The following is a 22,279-nucleotide window of genomic DNA, read 5'->3' on the forward strand; positions in this document are numbered from 1 at the left end:
AGGGATCCTTTTGTCTCTTGTGTGTGCTTCAGTCAGGTGTTTTTTTTTTTTGGGGGGGGGGGGCTTTTTAGTCATGTTGGAGATTTATCTCAGATCCCTGAGCAAATGAATACATGAAGATTGGACGAGAAAAGCAAAGCTCTGCTCTGGTACAGAGGAAAAACTCATTGTGCCTTCAGATTCATAATATGGTCATTATCACCACAGCAACATGGCTAAGTTCACTCAGGCATTAAGTCCTCCCAGTTCTCCTCATTCCCCTCTGCATTTCACACCCAGGCACCCAATACTGCTCCGTTGTAAAGACCACGCTTCACTGGATCGGCTCTTGGAAGCAGAGCTATTTTCTGTACACACAGGGAACTATTGTGTACTGGTCACAAGCGAAGAATAATCAGTTGTTTAGCCTATCCCTGAGCTTTGTGCCACTTTTTTTTTCATAAACAAGTATACACACTATGAGATTGATACCCCTGGAACACACACTATGCCATTAAACAAGATGGTCTGTACAGATTTAGTTTTTCTAACCACCAGACATCATCTGCTTATCTCCCATAACAATAATGCACCGTTTTCATTACCTCACCGAAGCTGTGTGTCCTTAGGAAACACACAAATCCTTTGGAAAAAAAATGTTTTACATATAAGGTAAGTGGCAAATATTATTACCTTTAAAATAAATTTAATAACTTTACCAAAGAGTAAAAGAAGCCCACTCATTAAATTTACTCAAGTACTGTACATAGATTTGAAATACTTCTTACTACTTCTACATTCCTACATCTCAGATGTATTACACTTTTTACCATGACAATCTGAAATTTTAATTAATTTTATACTTTACAATTAAGATTTTCCCATAAAGTAATAAAAAAATAAATAAAATAGAAATAGCTATTAATCCATTAGTCTTACCTGGTTTTTCCAATCCAATATCAAGGGGTCTATCAGACCCCATCTATCAGATGAGAGGCAAATTATATATATATATACAGTATATATATTATTATCTAGTTTCTAATTACAGTTTATTAGATTATAGAGGAAGTGGCTTTAAACCTAATCTAAAAGAGTGGAATAATCAATCGGTAAACTAACCGAAACCTGGCAGCTGCTTTGGTAATCTTTTATTTATTTTAATAATTTTAGAATTCTTTTAAACCAAAGAAATATAAAAAAGTTTAGTAATTTAAAATGTCCTCTTTTTCATGCTTATGAACTCAGAGTTTCCCAATACGGAAATAGTTTTCCTTTCAGAAGTTTTACCACAGTGTAGAAAATATATTCCAAATTAGTGGTAGCCTTTTCTTGTGTTTTAAACCAAAGACGGTGGAAATGACTAAAATACATTCATTAACCAGCCACTAGATTTAATAGCAAAATGTGTCCAAACTTTTGACTGGTACTGTACTTTGCCCACTGCTGGATGTTTCCATACATCAAAATCAAATACAACAAACCTGTTGCAGTGTGGTGTAATACTGCAGATTGTCCAGCAGGGGTCCTCACCCTCATTTCTTATAATTATTGAACAACTGCAAAGACTTCAAGCTGTCACAGGACGGTGCTTCACACGGACAAGCACAGAAACTTTCTTTAGCAAGGGGAACCTTTGTGCGTTTGGTGACATTACTGTAGATGAAAGATACATGAAACTGTCTCCCAAGTAAATGTACTGAAATGAGCACGTGGTTTATAATGTTTACTTTAACTCAATGATCTTAAAATCCAGTCCTACATGCTTCAATATTAAAATGAAGTGGATCCAACAGCTTCGTGTCAATTTCTGCACAATGATACAGTAATTTGAGTTAAGTCTGTTGAAACATGGAAACATCGAAAACTTGCAGGACAGCAGCCCTTGTGGACCAGAGTTTGAGATCCCTGGTTTATCATGAACTGAGGAACTGGTTGACTCCTATATACAAAAGTTTCTCACACTTTGTTTTGATGAACTTGAGTAATGATTCAGTAATTCAGTGAATGAATTTATTAATCATTCAATTAAATAGCCTTCTGATTAAAGCGAGTCAAATGTCCCAGCACATCTTTAACTGTAAATGCAGCCAAAATCCCATAAAACACAAAAATCTGAATAAATTGAGTCTGTATATGATAGTAATACTTATTCATTTATTTATTTGATTTACTTTTTTGCAAATACATCACAATATACATAATTAATATATAATTAATGAAATAATCCTCATATTCCACAGAACTTCTAAAAATTTCATTGTTCTGTAAAGTTTGATGACGAGCAGCAGAGCTGTTATGACATGTTTCTACTTTCAGGATTTTTTTTTTACATAAACTGATGTCATCACAGTGGAAATTTTTAGAAACTAACACACTGCCTGCTTTCAGCTACTGAGAAGTAAGCTCCAGAAAGCAGTTCTTGAGCGTAAAACTGTTCATGATTCACCTGACCAGGAACTCGAATCAGTTCAGAGAATGAGTACTTGAATCTTGTCAGTGACTAAAATGTTGCTTTTTCTTTACATAACATGCCGATGTAAAAGTTAAAGGTCCAACTAATGATTTTCAACAAATACTATAAGCACAGTTGCACACATGCACATAGACAGTGTGGTCACCTTAAACTGGTGAAACTATCACCACGAAGAGAAGAAAAAAAGAAAAAAAAAAGAGAACTTCTGCTTTCTTTTCCCTCTGCAGGTTCTCAGCAGCCTCACTATCCAGAAAGGAAGTGATGTAAGGCATGATGATAAAATTCTGGTTATTTTTTTCCTCTTGTGTCAAACTGTTTTCTTTCCTGGTCATTTATAAGAACCAGCTCACAGAGAAGCAAAGTGATATAAACTGGTGTGACAAAGAAAAATGTGACAATCATCTGCTGTGACCCTTAAACTACATCTTATTACATCACAGGTTGATCATATTTTAAGTTAGTTTGCATTTGTTAGACTGTCAGTCATCAGAGTTTTTCTTTTTCCAGGTTGTGAAGTTTAAAACCTCAGCAGTATTTTCTGTTTTGTGCTGATATAGCGGCATTAAAAGGCGAAGAACAGAGGAAGCTGCATGAAAACATTTTAGGGGGACTTGTGGGTGGATTGCATGTTTCCTTTTGTCTTTGAATGTCAAAACTATGTACTTGACTTCCACAGAAAGGGGTTTAGTTCTATTTCCTGTCAAGGAAATGAGTATTATTTAGAAAGAAACTGTATTATTTAAGAAGAAAGTATGATTTTCATGCTTTCTGTTCCTGAATTAAAACCCATTTATTAAAAAAACAATCTTGGCCGTGTAAGAGAAATCATACATTTGTAATATACACCCTATTAAATTTTTAGAAAACACCTATACTGCTGGTTGGGTCAGACAAAGCCACAAACCCTCCAGTGTTGTTTGAGCTAGAACAGAATTCTGCAGGTGTGAAACCACTCTTAATTTCTGTATATATTGCCAAGCTAACAGGAAATAGGTGCAGGATGAAGACAAAATAGACATGCAGACTGAGGACAAACCTGAGTTTATACCATTATTATGAGCTTGAAAATCAAAGTTCTGGTGCAACTACCTTTATTCTTCAACACAACCTGAACACAACCGAACAGGTTTTCTTGTAATTTACTTAAGCAGTCTTCAGGAAAAGCTCTTTTGACTTTTTGAAGGACATTTCAAAGCCTTTGTTTGATGTGTTCTGTTTTTGTTCTGTCCTGCAGTCCTCCGCCAAGAGCTTTCAGTAATATTGAGGCTCTGTGGTGGATCCATCAAGCTATAAGACCTGCGCTGCTGATTTTTAGTCTAATTATTGTGTCATTTATCATGTCGCAATATCCAAACACTCTGTGTCTTTTCCTTAAAAAAGCAGCATGTACATGGAGACCATGTCTGATGAGGCTTCAGTGAGCAGATGGATCAGGTGAAAGGCCAGATGCATCTGGGTCCTGTTTCAGGTCTTCACTGGATTTTTTCCCCTGTTTCCTAAGGATATCACATTCAGATACTATTTATCTGATATAGGCAAATAACAAAAATCCTTAAATCCTTAATGCGGTTAAAGCAAAGGTGACAAATTATTTATCTTTGCAACAACTTGGTGGTAACAAAGTGCCTAAAGACACAATTCGGCTTTGTGCTGTCTGTTGTGTACAACACTGGCTCATTCCTTGAGTAAGGTGTAGTCTATAGATTGTTTAAAAACATTAAATAACCCCCGACTCTGAATTGTGTAACGGTCAAAACTGATTGGCATTTGACTACAATGGGCTAATTTTGCTGCTTGACTGACCGCAGTAATGAAAAAGATGTGGTTTTCTGTGCTGGAAAATGACCCTGAGAAAGATCTGAGACCTAGAGCTGCCATGAAGAAGATATCTGTGACAGACCTGTATTTGTATGTATGCTGCTGCTTTCACATGTTAAGAGCTCAGTCCCAGCTACTGGAAAGGTGATTGTACCTGGGCTAGCAGGCCACAGCCCCTGCTTTCCAGTTTCATCTGCTTTCTGTCATGTGTTTTAACCCTCATCCAGCAGGAGAATAAATACAGGTGCTCTGTTTTTTTTTTTAGATTACAGATGGTATGTTATTGTTTTTCAGAGATAAAGTGTGACAGCCAGACAAAGTGTGCTGCTGCCACATCTTTGCCAATGCATGTCCTATCCTGCATCTCCCCTTCAAGCAAAACACAGTCCCCACTTCTCCTCGCCTGGAAACTTCCTGGCTGATAATAAGGCGATAAAGGTCGCTCGGTACAACACATAAATATCAACACTCAAAACATAGTGCTTCAATAGAGGCATGGATGTACCTTGTTAATCTTACCATTTTCCTCTCAGTCACTATGTCTGTGAACCAACTTGTTTTTCCTCTGCCTAACAAACGGCATATTTTAACTTAACAGAACAATGCTGGAGCTCAAGTGTTCATTGTTTCTGCCAGGAGGGCCTGGTGGGGGAGGATAAGAAAAGTTCTGGCCTTAAGACACATGGAAAGAAACAAGAAAATTTTCTGGAAAGAGGGGGAAATTGAGGGAGGGGAAAATTTTGGGAATGTGTTTCTGTGTTTACCAATGCTTCAAGGCATTACAGAGAAGAAAAAACAAAACAAAACATTCACCAAGACTCAGATTTTTAGTTTATAAGAATTAAAATACAGCACAAAAATAAACTTTTCCAGTTATAAACAAGGAGTCAAACAGTTTACATCCTTCTGAGGCTGAAATATTCACACTTACATTCAAAAGGTTTGCTCTGCTCTTTGCACAGCTGTGTGCTGCAAAGTTAAGTACTCTTCCACATTCATATATTATATTGCTTTGAATATCAATTTTTTTTATACTATACCCTTCATAAGATAAGAATAATTTCCCAACAGCAGGTTTATCAACAGTGATGAAGTGATCTATGGTAAAAACAAATGTAAACAAAGTTGTGGCTACAGAAGAAATAGTTCAGATAGTTTATATACACTTAAGTGCTCTACATAGCAATTTCTCTTCTTTCCTTCTTCCCATTTACTGTCAAACTTCAGAAGAAAACTACTAAAATGCTGCTGGAAGCATCCAGTGGTGTCAGACTCCCGGCTGAGTGTCACAGCCCATAATCTCCAGGCGGAGAGCGATGTCATTGATCCAACCCCGCGGGTGGATGCGAACAAAGCGGCCGAATAAAGGAGGATCAAAAACAGCAAGAGCTTCCTCATCTGGATCATTGTTTCCTGGAAAGATCTTAGGATGGAAAAGAGGAGCAGACAAATAAACAGTGAATAAATTGTGAGAATATCAAACACTTTTTTTATCAACACATACAACTAAAGTCACAATTTAGAGATCAAGTAAAGTATGACTTCCAGATATAGGTCAAAGACTGACATTTCAAATTCTTTTACTCACAAATATACAAAAACAGTCTGCTTTACCTTTTTACTAGAGTGGTAGAAATCACTAATTTTACGAAGGAAACCAATGAAACAGCTGGTTTATGAGACTTCTTGGAAGGACTAACACTTCTGAGTGAAATGGAAAATAATTTGTGCTTTTTGTGTGTACCTTTTCTCTTTGGGAGCTCTCCTCTAACACACTGCTCCAGGAATGTCCATCCTGACTGAAGGTGACTGAGAACTCTGTAACCATCATCTTGGTCCCCAGTGATTTCGCTCCTTGGGTGATCACACCTGTGACACGCCTGACTTTCTCCAAGTCAATCTGCAGCCACTCGTGGGGGTTGTTGTTCTGAGGTGAAAAGGAAAATTTTTTTTAAAGCATGTTTCAGGAAGCTGATGCAGAACATGACAAAATGCTGTGGGGGGACCATCTCATTTGAATCAAGAGGGCTGCAGCAGGGAAATGTCTAAAACCTGTAGGACAGCAGCCCGAGAGGTTCAGAGTTGGTAAAACCTGGACTAGTGCATCAGAAAAATCTGTGGGATAAGTGCAGATATTACAAACTTTATAAACTTTTACCAAAAAAAAAACCAAAACAAAAAAACACCCAAAACTCACTATTTGAATTTGTTCAGATCCAATACTTACAGGTCCAATAAATAAGTTAACATTACTAAAGCAGCAACAGCTGTAACCTATTTTTCTAATTGTTTATTGTGGGTCTGATGCTTTATTGGCCCCATTTTAATGTTACTGGGTCCTGGCAAAGTTCGCAATTTCTCAAAACGACTTACTGATTCTTCTTCTGAAAATATTCAGTGAATGCGAGTTTGATGGAATAAACATTGTTTCCATACAAAACGTAGTAATAAGCTAATATTTACTTATGTGGCACTAAGTTTGTTGCTAACATAGACAGTAATATTAAACCTCCAAATTACAGTCACTAAGCTCTCCACATGTGTTCTAAGGTGGATGAAGTTGGATCCAGCCTACTGTATTTTCAGGTTGCAGTTGTTGCAGTGTGCTGGCCTTTTATTTGTCCCTTTATAAAAAAATTTATACCAGAAAATTACAAAGAAAGGTGCAGGAGCAGGAGCAGCAGATGTACTGGTACTCGCCAGGGCTGCCATTATTTTTATTGATTGATTTAATGATTTATTTTATTGGTTGTGTTTGTGTGATGTTAACTTACTACAATGTTATGTCTGGGGAATGACAGCAGGCAAAGTGGTCAGACAAAGAAAAGATCATCAAATAAAAGATTGTCTGTGAGTATCAAAATCATGAATCTGATTTGAGTCTCAAGTCTGTTGAGTGTAAGTCCAAGTTGAATCTGAAGTCTCAGTATACTAGATTTAATAGGAAAATGTGTCCAAACGTTTGACTGGTACCGTGTTCCATAATCAAAGCTAAAGGTTTTCAAACAAAACATTAGTGTGTAACTTTTTTATATTTCAAAAGGGCAGTGTGTATCCCTGTGACCTTTGTGAAGGATTCACAAGTGTGTGTGCAGTCTTTAATAGCAGCTCAACAGTTTGCCAGCAGGACAAATCACACCTCTACAGTTCAGGGCTGCAGGGGGTGAAAATGATAAAGTGAAGAGGAGGAAAGGAGCAACTCCAGCCAAGCACGATAAGAGCACAAAAAGATAAAGACCAAAAGGTTAATTAATCTTATTGTTTGCATAGCTGGTTCTTATCACACTGTGGTTGTGCTCAAGCATGAATTGAAACAAAACTAGCAATAAATAATGATGAATATTTCCACTATCACATTATCTTAATTCATTCTTTATAACCACGATCCACTGGCTACCAAGTGGTTCATTTGATGCAACTTATTATGGATATCAAGTGTGGTTTTGCTGCAGTTTTTGAAAATCCTCCTTTCTGATGTATTACGGGGGTGAGATTTGTTTAAGTTGCATGTACAACTAAGTCTGAGCGCACCTGTGGCCTCCAGGCATTGGCGCTGCCACTCTGGTGAAGGCGGGCAAGGTTGGGTTTCCAACTCCACAACAGAGATGAATGAAATGACGAGGAACTAAAGCTGTCATCAGGAAGCTTCTTCTGGACTCCAAGAGGCATAGAACAGCCTGGTCACACATGCAAACATTAAAGCTGAGTCATTCTTCACACCTTCACATGCTAAAATACAATTTTGCCACTGTTAGGGCTACTCACTGTTAAGATCGCATCCCAGCAGCTCCATTCGGAGAGCAGGTTTTTTCATATAGTTGGATGGGTGAATCCTGACGTACCGAGCCACAAATGGTGGAGAGAAGCTGTTGTCTTTCACCTTGGAGCTGTCCAGGTTCCCATGAAATAGCTAAAACACAGCCAGACAAATACTATAACTCAGACTTAAAGGATAAGGTTGGTCATTATGGCACATTTTGGATTGATTTTCATTTCATTGCAACTGATTTAACTAGAAGTGTTGGCTGCTTGTGTTTCACGTTCAACCTCTGCTTTGCTGCAAAAAGCAATTTAAAGAAGAATCAATTTCGGTACCAAATGATAACCCACTATATAAGTAGGAAATACCATGGTGTTCCTGGTGCTGTTTCCTTTGTAAAAGGTCCAAGTCTGTTGGTCTAGGCTGTATGAGATGGTAAAGAGTGTGATGTAGTGGTCCTTGAACATTGACCTCACTCCCTGTGTCTGCACACCATGCAGCAGGGTAGGCCTCTGAAGATCAACCTGAATACACGGATACACTTTTTTAAAACAGGAAATAATATATTGCATTTTGACAACAATGTGGTTGCAACAGGAACATTAAGACACACTGCAGCATACACAGCTCCATGTCTAACCTGTAACCAGGATTTCTTGCTGCTGCCCATCCAGGCGTTTATGTAACCGGACTGCTCCAGCCTCGCCAGCCTTGGCGTCCAGTTATCTGGATGCAGAAATGCAAACATGAGCATAATCCGTCTCACTGTGGGTCATTTTTTTTACTTTAATATTTCATTAAGATGAGTATTAGAGCTTAAGTAGACTGAGTATTTGTAGTAAACCCTTCTCCTTATAGTGGCTGGTACTAAGAATTTTCTTAGTGTGTATTGAAAACAAACAAAACCTCCCAAACCCACGGTCTTACCAATATGATCCGATGCTGTGATTTGTGAATCATCGATCCTTTCAGATTTCATTCCCAGAGGTAAGACACACTCTGTAGGTCAATACATTAAAATGCAAGATCAGTAAAGCATCTCAAATTTGTACATGTAGGTATATGCAATGAAAATAAAATATATTTATTATTTATTAATACTATTTCTATATACTTTAGCCAGTGTGTACAGTGTATAATCTTATGAATTAACTGTTTTTTTTCTTTGATCTTCTGTAACTGCATTTGCATCTGCATATATTTTACTAAGCAAAGTGAGAATTACATCAACTCAAATCTTCATAGTGTGGACAGTGTTGGAAAAGACACAGAGAGAGAAACCAGCAAGACTCAGTGTACCAGTAAGAGATGCAAACATACCACAGACAGACAGAGATAAATCAAGTGTAATGGTATATAAAATAACTAAATGCAAATCCAGTGAAAGCACAATTTAGTCGACTGTCTGGATACATAAAATTGTGACCAAAAGATAGATGCAAAAAGGTCCAACAGATGCAAACAGATGTAAAGAGAAGTAGAGTACACAAAATTATTTTAAAACAACCAGAATAAAGCAAACTATCCAAACAGGCCCACATACTGACTACAACAACCTGCAAACAGGCTAAAAGTGTACCCAATATGAACAAAACAGCCTGAAGTTAGAAAAAGAAACACTAGAAAGAAAACAGATTTTAAGAGACACAAAAGTACAACTGCCAGATGCAAAATGACAACTAAGGGATGAAAAACAAACAAAGGATGACAACAACAAACACACCCAGACAAGCTAAAAGAAGGAGCATAACTGATGCAGACAGATACAAAACCAATGCAGAGACAAAATTACAGCAAGCAGACAAAGAAAGAGCCACAAAAGCTTAAAACATACTAGATTGTGTGTCTTTAATGTGTCATGTGGCAGACAAGTTTGGGTCTAAATGCCCCAAACCCTCTCACGTCCAAACACATGAACCACAGTTTTATGTCTGATAATCTATTACATTATAGTTCAAGTGAGATTATAAACAATATCACATATGGGACATGGGCACCTACGTGGATTATAGACCAACAGCTTAGCTCTCATGCCAGCCAGCTGATAGTCTCCTATGCTGCACTCCACCAACCATGTGCCAACGGTGGGGGGGTTCATCTCCACCGTTCCAAAAACACCTAGAGAAATGAGTAGGTAACAAGGGAAATGTAATGCATGATGCATGAATTATATTACACATCAATGAAAAATAATACAAAATGTTCATTTTAAATGTGTTTGTATTTTCATTTTTACCAGGAAAGAGGTTGAAGACACCCATACGGTGTTCTTGCTTTGTGTGAACAGTGAAAGGTAGTCCATGAAAGTGCACGGCGTGATACTCTTTGTCACCTCCCACATTCAAAAGGTGCCACCTCACTAGCTGGTGCTGGGCAACCATCAAACCAGGAAGAGTCTCTGCCACATAACCATTAATTGCTGAAGAAAAACATTGGTGTTATTTTTGAGAAAACAAGGATGAACAAGGAATGAAGACATTATCATCAGCAGCAAACATGACGCGAGCGCTCAGCCACCTGAAAACTTATTACTGGTGTGGTACCAGGGATCCCCAGTGTTGGCCTGACAGGGTGGAGCACAGTATCGCTGCAGGTTCTCCTCCATGTACCAGCTTTTAGTTTCATCAAAGGTGTGGAAGAGGAGGGTGAATTCCTGGATGTCTGGCTGCTTGTTGTAATGTGTTTGCAGGGTACCAGGCTTACAGATCACCAGTGGACCAATCAGACCAGAGTGAAGGTCCCTCTCCTACAACATTGTTTAAAAAAAAAAAAAATTCTCCATATTAATGAATCACAAACATGGTTTATGGTGAAAATTTTTGTTGAATGAATATAAAAGCTGTATGTCTACATTAGAGTACTGACCTTGTCTACAGTGGAGTAGTAAGCTCCCGTCTTGCAGTCAAATTCAGAATCAGTGGGACCCTGTTTCTGGCTTATTCTCCAGTTGTAAGTTCGAGCTTCCCCAGGAGGCACAGGCTCTCCAGGAATCCCGGGAGGAGCAGAAGAGGAACTGATTTGTGAGATGCCAGCCCCCTGACTTAGGTCATAGACTCCATGGAGATGAAAGGAGTAAGGTCTGTTTGCATTATTTTTAAAGATCACCTAAAAAAAAAAAAAAAGAAAAACAAAAATGCAAAGGCTAAGAGAATTTTCTTACAGAAGAAAAAAAAATGTAATCAAAGGGAAGGTTTTGATTATCATGTCACCAAAAATATTTCCAGAAGAATACGGAGTTAAGCGGACCTCATCAAAGTGGAAATAGTTACTACCCAAGAAATTATTATTATAATTAAAAGAACAGAAACACTTACAGTGAGAAGGTCATTAATCTCTGTTCGGATAAAAGGTCCCACGATTCCCAAATGTTCCTGAAGCTCTCCTCTGGCCACAGGATGCACGAAGTCTTTATCCATATAAGCTCGAAAAACAACCTTCTTATACTCAGGGAGGAACTTCCTCATGCCCCGACGCACTTCACTAAAAGAAATTAGTTAATTAAAAACACGGCTGTTCACCCAGACTACATTATGAGATCCACATTTCACTTTTTACAAAAAGTGGCACACAAAATTGTGGTTATTGAAATTCAACATGGATTTGTAACTGAATGGGCAGAGGTGAAAGGCCCCCTCCACAAAAAAAAAAGAGGAGCTAAAGTAAACGCAACTCTGAGGGGGGTATGAGAAAAGCACTTTTGTTTTTTTACCTTCTAAAACAACTTATAGCTAAAATTTATAAAGTTTTCCAGGTCAAATCTGCAGGCCTTTTATTATTTCTACACCAGACCACTTCTCCATTAGACTGTTTTGCTTTGTCACTGTATCTCCTCAACTGAATGTTATGAAAACATTGTTGTAGCAGAGTCCACTGTCTTTTGCAATATGGCCCAACCACGTGGATACATGACCATGTTAACCCAGATATTCTCTGTTTCACTATGATGCAGAAGTGGCATTGTGTAACAATATACAATGTAGCTCTTGCTTGAGCTTTAATGCAATCTTATGGAGGTTTGAGATGTTTTAGATGGTGAATAATTTGCTTTTTCATGCCACCCTTCTGAAAAACGTTTAGCTTTAGCTTGCACATCAGGAATCGTTCTGATTCTTTAAACTGAGAAGGAGTGGGGACACAAACCTGAACTCAGTGGCCTGCTCTTTTCTAATTCATTCATAGTTAGTTGGTGGATTTTCCAACTCAGACGTGCAACCAGGATTTTTACCCAAATATCTTACAATACCTTGATGCATGAAAACTGGGAGGAAGTATTATTCCTACCTGGGTTTAATGAGTTGCTGTGGCATTCTGATTCCATAATTCCAGATGATCTCCTCTGCAGCAATGTAGTAGTGACGAGGTCTGATTTCTCCAGACCGTGGGTCCACGAAGCTTGGCCCAAACATGTCTGGTTTACTGTTTATCTGTAGATAAAGTTTAGCTTTAATTCTGGTACAGGGGAGATTAAATTTGTGGTATTTGAAGTTCTACTTAATAATCCCCCCCCAACACACAACCATACATACACAGACAACAGTACCTCATAACTATCGTCATCATACTCGAAGGACAAATTAACATTAGTTGTGTTTGCGTCTGTGAAGTTGTATTCTAGATCCAGCACATCGTCTGTGAGCCTCTCTCGTTCAGAAAAAAGGGAGTTGTGTGGTACCAAGTCATAATCCATGACCTTTGAAGAGCTTGGGTCTGCAGTTTGTTGCTTGTTGCTCATCTGCGTTTTGCTGCCCAGTGAGTTGTTATTGTTGTCTTTGAGCTGTGCTATCGTGCTGTTTGTTTTGCTTAGCACTTCACTTCTCACTTCAGTCTGTACCTCTGCATCAGTGTCAGTCATGTTTCCCACATGTCCTCCAACAGGATCTATTGTTGTTCTTTGATGTTCTAATACTCCAAACTTTGTGCCTTTCTTTGTCCAGTTCCCACTTACTTGTCTTCTTCGTCTGCTACCTCTGTTGTTCCTGTGTTCAGTCTGATTCTGAGGAGCAGTCAAGTCCACATCTCTATCTATATTTGCCAGGACATCCTCAGGAACTCCTTCCTCTGAGGGAGGTTTCCCTCTTCCCAGTGATGCCACTGGAACTCTCCTTAGCTGACATGGTGCATCATTAACTTCAGTTTTGACATTCTGGAAATTTTCACTAGAAGTGCTGTTGTCGAGTGGTTTTTTTGCACACTCTAACCAAAACGGTGCCATTTTGAGGTCTCATGCCTCTTGGCTGGACAAAAATTTCGTCATAGTAGTCTGAGATATCTTCATCCACATCATGATCAACCAATGGGAAGTCTCCATTGTTGCAGTGACGAACAGTGTAACGGATACTCATCCCCCGGCTCTTGAGGCTACTGTCAAAGGCACTAATCTCCCACTCACCTGAAAAATAAAGTAGGGATTCAGTATGACTTCAGTGGAAAGCCAGCATGTACCTATGAGAGTCACATGGCAATTCATAGTTGTGAAGAGTAACATATGCAGTTAACATAAATGTGTGGCACTGCAAAAACTATATGCACATTTACCTAAAACTTAGCTGTCAACAATTTACCAATGAATTTTTTTGTGCCCTTCAAACACCAAACATCCCATTTGTTAAGAAAATGGTGTGGAAATGTGACTCTGTGACCTCACCAATCAGTTCGGTCTCCATTGGGACAGTTATGGCAGTCATTGGGTAGAGTGTGAGGATAGACTGGTAGAGACCTTGGTACTGAAACAAGTTTCCAGTGAAATAGACAGAGAGGAAGTCACTCTGGGTCCCCACATTAGCCACATGCCAGAAGGAGACATCAGTCTGACACATAACAAACCGACGGCCACTGAACATGATGCCATTTATACCTGAAGGAGGAGGAACATTCGAAGAGAGGATTTTTTTTTTGTTTGACTTCGAATGAGGAGAACATTTTTGAGATGTTATGTAGTAGTTACTGTTCCCCTCATGAACATTAGAAAGTGTAACTCACTGTAAATGACATTTGACTCATAGAATTTAGGGTCTGTGGGGTCCATGGATCTTTGGCTGGATCGCTGCATGTTTTCCTTGAAATACCAACTTCTGTTCTCATCAAACACAGCAAATATCAGGTTCAGCTTCTCATCGGGTCCCAACTGCACGGAAAAAGAGATTCAATTAAAAAAAAACACACATTAAATACTGTCATATATTTGAAACTCAAACAAGAGAACATTCATCTCACCAGCTTTCCCCTGGTATCGAAGGCATTGTACTTGCAGACAAGCAGGGTGCCCACCAGCCCAGAGGCCAAGTCTCTCTCTGGGGAGACGGTGCTCTGATATAGCTGGGTCAGACACTGGGGGTCTTCTTCCAGGGGCCCATCATTTGTTGTCAGCCTCCAAATGTAGCCAAAGGTCTCATTGGGGGGAACTCCCACTGAGCGCAAATCATTCTCTATTTTGGGTGTCAGTGAAAATAAACACGAAGACATTTATCTATTAGTATCAGTGTGTGAAGACAGGAATTAATCAAATGTAGTTAAAGCTCTTAATTTAATATCATTACACTGAAATTTCATTTTGTGTGTCATTTCAAAATATTTGTATTTAAGGAATTTCCTTTGGAAATAAATGGGATTATTTTAAAGCCTGACTAATAGTTACCACAACTAAGCACAATCCTGCAGGCAGGTGCCGCATGTGCTTGACTACAGCTGATGCACTTCTACGTAGTTTCATTGCTGCTTCATTGCTTTATCAGTGCATTGTACTCCTAAAGATTCTGGATATTTTTGGACAACATGTTCCTTTATTAGTTTGTTCATGCTCAAGCTTACCGTTGGTGGATTTCTGAAGTGGAGAGATCTTGGTAAGGCCATTGGGGTAGATATTAAAAGGGTGACTGGCCATGTTTCTAAAGATGATCTGGAAAGAATTCAAACCAAAGGGTCAGTCCTGTGCTCCACTTCTTTCTTCTTACAATTGTGAAAACGTATTTTGGTTCATGCAAACTGAGTCAAATCTCACACCCTCTAGAAAATAACTTACGTGTATCTGATCATTGACTTTTCCCTTTAATAAAGGACCCAACAATGTGTTTTCTGGGTTTTTCCTCCGAGTGAAAGAGGCATCTGTGTATTCCACATACACAACCTTTTTATACTTATAGCCGAGGTGATGGGGTGTGGCCGGCAGATATCTAGACTGCAACTCACTGGTGAAGGAAAGGGGAAATAAAACAATAAGTTCATCACTTCACCATTAGTTCTTCTTGATGCCTTTCATCCCTGCTTTTCTCTACCTGTCTGTGGGTTTCAGATGAGGAGCATAGTTCCATGTCACCTCCTCAGCAGCAATGAAATGTGTCCATGTTTTTGACTGTTGTCCTCTGCTGGCTCTGGCTTGAAACTGTGGCTTCTTGGGTTGTAGATTTACAGTGTTGAAGATATAATCATAATCTCCATTATCCTCCTCCACACTTTCCTTGTGTTTGACCTTGTGCAGGTCAGGTAGTGGATCAGGGCATTTCTCCACAGTGAACAGAGCATTCATGCCGTCTAATCAAAGCAATTGGCACGTTAGTCAACTTTCAACTCAGAGATTAAATTAATCTGATTAGTAAAACAAATTTAAGTGGCATAGATAGACTACTTGGGTGTTTCTTACCATAGCGGTGAGCATGTATCTGACAATTGATGAGGAAGTGACCTGTAGTTGTGGGTTTCATTTCTGCAGTGACAAATGTCATGGGGGTCACCTCCACAGTGACTTTACGATGGGTCAACACCTGGAAAACAACAACATCCAATGCTATTAAAAATTATATACACTTCATATCTGTCATATGTAGGTTAGATTGCTAATTGTACGAATTTTAAACTTAATGCCACAAACATACTCCAAAAAAAGATGGTGAGATGGAAAAGAAGCGAATGTTATTTTTGCAATAGTCTAGTAATATGACTGGGTAAAAAAGGAACGTCTGACAACATCAGATTTTTGCTCTGCAATTATTGTGGTCAAAAGCAGGCATCATATTGATGTTGCAATGTCAATAAAAAGCTTGAAAAAAGAATATTACCATAAATTTGCTGTCTTTTGTTTTTGATTCTTACCCAAAACAGGAAGCAGGAAAACTGTTAATATTGTCCAAAAACCCCCCACAACTTTGCAGCTAATGTTTTAAATTCATCAGCTGATATCAATCCCAATATTGAAAAAGTGCATCATTTTAATTGTTAATATTTTATTCTATCAATACTGATAAATCATGTCAGTGTTTCAAGACTGTGGAGGGCTTCATCATTCTGTGAAGGATCATTGTCCCAAACAAATCAAGAATAATGATTTAATAATGTTGTTTAGCTTAAAAAAAAGTAACAAATTAGAATTTTTGTCTTTTTTTTTATTTTTAAATATCATTAAACATTTACAGAGAAATCTCTGTACCCAGTGCACAAAGCCAAAAACCACGCTGATTATGATCTTCATGCTCTTTGGCAAGAGTACATTAAACATAAAGAGATATTTCGTGGTAATGAACATGCAATATTTTTAAAGGTATCAAACAAACAATAACATATCTCAAATTCAAGGTGTGATATCTCATGTAAGCACTGTTTTCACTTAGTTTTAGATACTGAATGATTTGCAACCCTAGACAATAGAAAAATTAGAAACCTCCATCACGTTTTTTTAAAAGCCATTGCCCCTTTTTCATGTGATCACAGAATTTCTTTGAAAAGCTCTTATAAGCAGTGTGGTGTTTCTCTTTGTGCATGTCTATCCTGATTGAAATCATATATATCAGGCAGAAATAATCACAGAGAAGCACATTCATTGGAGCATTTTAAGATGTGAGTGTTTTGCTTTTCTCATCATATTGTGTTGTATCAGTATGAGGATTTATTTGGTGAGGCACAGGGATGAAGTGTTTGCCAGTGCCTACCAGTAAAACACTACTTGGAACATGAGCTTGAAATCTATTTGCTGTGATTGTATTTTTCTCTGAAACCTTGGCTTACCTGTAAAGAGTGATCCTGGAACCGAATAGAGTGGATTTCTGGAGCTGTGCCCATCCCAATCATATGCCAAAACACAGAATCACGGCCCTGACAGACTGTCAAACCTACACAAACACAGAGAGAAAAGGAAAATGGGGCCAAATTCCTGTGATACAATGCAGTAACTGATACACAGGGGAACAGTGTTAGAAGCACTTAACATTACAGCATGGAACAAACTGTCTGGCTGAGCCAGACTGCTTCTTTACCGGGTAATGTAGAGTTGACATAGCCATTGATGGTGTGGTATTGCTTCCTGCCATTGCTCTTCTTGAACTTCTCTCTGCTTATTCTCTCTCCCACCTCTCCATACCAGCTTTTAGTCTCATCAAACACAGCAAAAAGTAGGACAAATGCCTGGTGTGTTCTTTGGCCATCGTCTGTGAAGGCAGCTGGAGGAAGACACACAAAATGTATGTAATGTGGTAACGTGTGATTCATTCAACCAATGCATTTTGGTTAGTCTCTAGGTTACTGTGCTGGTCTGTACAACAAAATGAGCTTGGTTACTGAAGAAATACCCATTACCCAAAGAGTTTGCTGGTACCACACATTACTTCTGACTGGATGGCTGGCCAGTGGGAATGTGGGTGAGATGCTAGTTTCCATGTAGACTGGTTAAAACTGAACCATTTTGTGCCTCTTTTTGTCAATGGGATGTAGCTGCTGTAAGTTTCAGAGCTTCAGAATGTGGTTTTAAAACCTTTTTCCAACAAAAAAATAGCAGCTTTCTCTAAGTTTTTCTACAGGTGCTGATCTGACCTTAACACACGGGACTTAATGCCAGTTGTCCGTGTCCCACCAAAGACAACAGTAGATGGTGGCTAGACAATCACTCCCACTGACTACAATGACTTTTCCTCCAGCATCTCTCAAACATTCACATTTAAAGTGTTAAGTTAAATTAAATTTTATACATTTTCAAGTATTATTATATTATATAGCTTAACAAGACTTGCTCAACAGGTAATTCTTTCACTTTTGATGTAATAGATATGAGCATTAGATGAAATGTGAAGCTTAATGTGCTGCAATGGTAGGCCTACTGCTAGATGACTTGATATACTGTAGAGGCCAGATTGCATGATTTATGGCCTCTTCCTTTCTGTGTGTTTTCTATATAAAGGCTTAATTTGAGCAATGAATGCATTTAGTTTTATTTATTTCTAACCTGGAACAAGATTATAGATATTTACACATAGGTAAGACTCTTCTAGTCATTTATTAATAGCTAAAGCCGCATGAAATTTAAGGACATTCTCCTCTATATTTTGCGCTTTGTTGTGTTTTCTGTGTATCAAATGTAATTAATAATAAAAAAAGATGATTTAACTGCAGCTCACTGACTTGATTTACAGATGAGCAGGGCACCGATGAGTCCTGAGTTCATGTCTCGAACTGTATCCACGTGGGATGAGTATGAGTAAGTAAGGCAGTCAGGATCGCTGGGGGTGGGGCCATCTTTAGGGCTAATGTCCCACACATACTCATAATATCCTCCAGGAGACACAGCGTCATCCTCTTTCTCATGACCTGCAGTGGAGTCCTCATATCCAACTCCTGGAAGAAAAAGACACATAGTGATTTAACTGTTGTACTAAATTAGTTCAGCAGCCAAAGGAGCTGAAAGTGAAAAAACATCTGGCACCTGGCACTGTAAATAAAATTTGTGGTTTGGTGTAATACTTCCTGAGAGAAAAAAATTACAGTTGTACTGCTAAGGAGATGGTTCTTGCGACTTTTACAGGAAACATAATAAATAAATAGACTAATTTAAAATTAGTAGCATTTTTTGTTTTAATTTCCACAGAAAGTGATGTCTCTCAATAGTGTTGTTTTTGTTAATGTTTTCTGTTTTCAAATGGTTTGTCCAGCATCATGACTGCAGAACGATGGTCTGGCTGCCTTGTTGTACTGAAAAAATTTGCTTTGCCAAGTTTCATGGAGGATTTAAGACTCCCCTGATACTTAATTATTTATTTTTATTTTAGGGCCCTCTTTGACAGCTTCTGATCCCTGAAGGAGGCACGGTTGCATTTGCATGATCACACTCATCACTGAACACATCTCATTCCCGTTCATTGCACTCACACACACTTATGCGCACGCTTCTGCAGTCACTGTGTTGCGTTGGTTTAATACCAAAACCTTAAGGGATATTTTTGCAGTCTTAATGTTGTTACTTGTGTTTTTGTTATTTGTGTTTCGTCTTTTTATAGGGGCTTTTCACAAGAAAAATTAAAGAGATTTTTTGCCTCCTGACATAGACTCAGTCCTCATGATTTTAATTTAGAGTCAGTTTCTTTCTCTTTCAGCCTTTAAGTCCTTAAAGAAGTTCCAGATACTGCTCTTTTTCTTTGGTTTAGCTGCTAAAGGTTCTGTGACATTCAGGCTTTAATATCTGAATTCAGTTTAAAAGATTTGAAATGTATGCATACAAAAGTGGACACAGGTAGTAACTTTTTCCTCACCCACACATGGATGTGATTAGATCTGCCCATGAAATCTGGACAAGAGGAGCTTTTCAGATTACAATAAGCTCAGTTACAGGAATCTGCCCCTAGAGCGGGAAGACGTGAGCCACTTACAGGAAGGGACAGCAGGACACATGTCAATGCTTTCTATGGAAGAGGAATTATCATCAAATGCAATGGTAGTTTGACTGTTAGGTCCCAGCTAGCTCCACAATATCTGCACACACCAGATAATGATAACCGTTATTCTCAGTAATTTCTGGAGAATGAGGGGCAACTTTTTAAGCCTCGTTCCTTGGTGATTTCTAAATCAATTACTAACATTAACTTAAAAACAAGTGATTTTTTACAAAGTTACTTTACAAAGAATTTAAATCTATCTAATTCTAAATCTCTTAAAATAATTCAGTTCAGGCAAAACCATACTGAGGTTTAAGATACACTAAGTATGAAATTTTAAGCAATTCTTTTATATGAGTAAAACTGAACAACCTGAGTCTGGTTCTTAACTGTTTGACTAAGGAGATCACAATGCAGCTGAATAATATTCACACAGGCTCAGCATCCAGTTCACTTACCTTCAGACTGTTTCCAGTAGGTGATCCCAACAGGACTGATACTATAGGGCTGAGACGCTAAGTTTTTGAAGTGGACTACCACTCTGTCACCAGCCTGGGCGACAATCACTGGGCCTTGAATGCCTGCAACCACATCAAATTTTCTTTCTAAGTAATGTTAACATATGATCTATAATCTTAAAAATGTCTAACATACAATATTTTGTGTTGTTTCTGTGTTTTTGAAGAGGATACCTACCTGTCCAGGCTTCTCTTTGCTTGGGGACAGTGTATGTGGAGTCTGTGTACTCTCTATAAACTGCCTTGATGTACTTTTGGGGAATAGTTTTGGAGTTCCCCCTGATAAGATTAAATGAAAGATTAATAATGAGAAAGCTGACATGAGATTCTTAAAACACCGCCAAATCATGTATGTTTTTACAAGTAACTTGTTAGTGTTCATTTAGATCATATTTAGCTTAAAATAACTCAAAGTTGTCTATCAAAAACTGCTGTTGGACCTGCAGAGACATGTTCACCTTTGGTCGGACGCTGGGTCAGCATTGTCTAGGTAGATGTAGTCCCATCCGATCTCCACAGCTGCAATGTAATACTCTCTGAGAAGAGCTCCGGGCTGCTGCGCCTCCCCGACGGAGCAGCAGAGGAGCGGCAGCAGTAGTAGAAGTGTCGCTCTCATCCCGATGTGCGCTCCTGGTGCCAAACAGTTTCCACGCTGTGCTGCGCCTCTGGTGTGCTGCGATATTTAAAAGCAGGGCTGTGGAGGGAGGTCAAGTACAGTAAGTGGAGGAAAACTGAAATACGTGGGCGGCGCGTACGTGGTGGTACTGATGACTAAAGAGGGGCTTTTTTTAAAAACGCCACAAGAAACAACAACGATGAAACGATCATTAATAATTATTTATGTAATAATATTTCATGAGTTCACAATTTTCAATAAGTAATGACCGGTTAGTTCCCGCTAAGATTTCTAAACGTTTTATGATTATCTGACCATTAAGTAATCATTAACTGGTCATAAGTTTTTACATTTAATAAATTTCACTGGAATACAAAACTTAGGTAATCATTAAAGTAAAATTAGGCCCCGACTCAATTCTCATTAGTTTTTTTTCATTAGTTACTCAGAGCAAATTTTATGGCCCTATCGTAAAGTGTTGCCAAACAAATTAATCAATTAAGTTTATGAATGAGAAAAGGCTACAAGACATTAAAATGACCTTTTCAAGATGATCTCTGCTGATATCTGCACTAAAGTTAATTTACTAATTTCCTATAACAACGATAATCACTGTCACACTCAGCACATAAGTAAGTATTACAGTAACATTATTTGCTTTTGTTATTAAATAAGAAGGCAAAAGACTGCTTCTACTCATGAATTTATTGTCCCAGTAATAATTTACAATATTTATGGGAATAAAGGCTATCTACAGTTGATTACTGATGGGGTTGGGGGCTGTAAGCAGTCCCACACCCATGGCAAGGATCAGCTCTACACCCTTGAGATTCACATCAAGGCAAGGCAAGGCAAGGCAAGGCAAGGCAAGGGAAATTTATTTGTATAGCACATTTCATGTACAAGACAATTCAAAGTGCTTTACATAAAACATTTCAGCAGGGTGCAGAAAGCAATACAAGTGATTTAAAAAACCAAAGATTAAAAGAAATGCATTTAATGAAATAAAAACAGAATGAAGATGCTAAAATAAAATAGATGAAATGCAAGAAATAAAATTCCAATGTGGTGAAAACAATATTAAAACACGATTCCAGCTTAAAAGAACTAAGTGTAGATTTTGACTTCTAAATAAAAACTATTGAAATGCAGCAGAGAACAGTTGGGTTTTTGACCTGGATTTAAATAAACTGAGGGTTTCAGCTGATCTGAGGCTTTCTGGGAGTTTGTTCCAGACATGTGGAGCATAGAAGCTGAATGCAGCTTCTTCGTGTCTGGTTCTGACTCTGGGAACTGATAAGAAACTGGATCCAGATGACCTGAGGGTTCTGGTAGGTTCATAATGGGTCAAGAGGTCACTGATGTATTTTAGTCCTAAACCATTCAGAGCTTTATAGACCAGCAGCAGAACTTTAAAGTCTATTCTCTGAAGAACAGGCAGCCAGTGTAAAGACCTCAGAGCTGGACTGATGTGATCCATGGTCT

General features: G+C 38.4%; 1 protein-coding gene across 1 annotated transcript; it reads right to left on the reverse strand.

The window, feature by feature from the left end:
- Positions 1-5,081: 5,081 nt before the first annotated feature.
- f8 (coagulation factor VIII, procoagulant component) lies at positions 5,082-20,809 on the reverse strand. The gene is given in 28 exon segments (XM_041991270.1): positions 5,082-5,696; positions 6,018-6,200; positions 7,805-7,950; positions 8,039-8,183; positions 8,402-8,557; positions 8,674-8,759; positions 8,961-9,032; positions 10,035-10,151; positions 10,270-10,452; positions 10,551-10,779; positions 10,899-11,138; positions 11,348-11,513; positions 12,315-12,457; positions 12,574-13,210; positions 13,212-13,422; positions 13,678-13,887; positions 14,013-14,157; positions 14,247-14,458; positions 14,841-14,928; positions 15,052-15,217; positions 15,305-15,560; positions 15,670-15,790; positions 17,028-17,131; positions 17,276-17,458; positions 18,414-18,626; positions 20,119-20,241; positions 20,357-20,457; positions 20,637-20,809. Coding segments are annotated over 28 exon segments (4,950 nt in total). The 5' UTR covers positions 20,795-20,809; the 3' UTR covers positions 5,082-5,540.
- Between the last annotated feature and the right edge of the window lie 1,470 nt (positions 20,810-22,279).

This window comes from Melanotaenia boesemani, chromosome 7, assembly GCF_017639745.1.
Source record: "Melanotaenia boesemani isolate fMelBoe1 chromosome 7, fMelBoe1.pri, whole genome shotgun sequence".
In the NCBI taxonomy this organism is placed as follows: Eukaryota; Metazoa; Chordata; class Actinopteri; order Atheriniformes; family Melanotaeniidae; genus Melanotaenia; species Melanotaenia boesemani.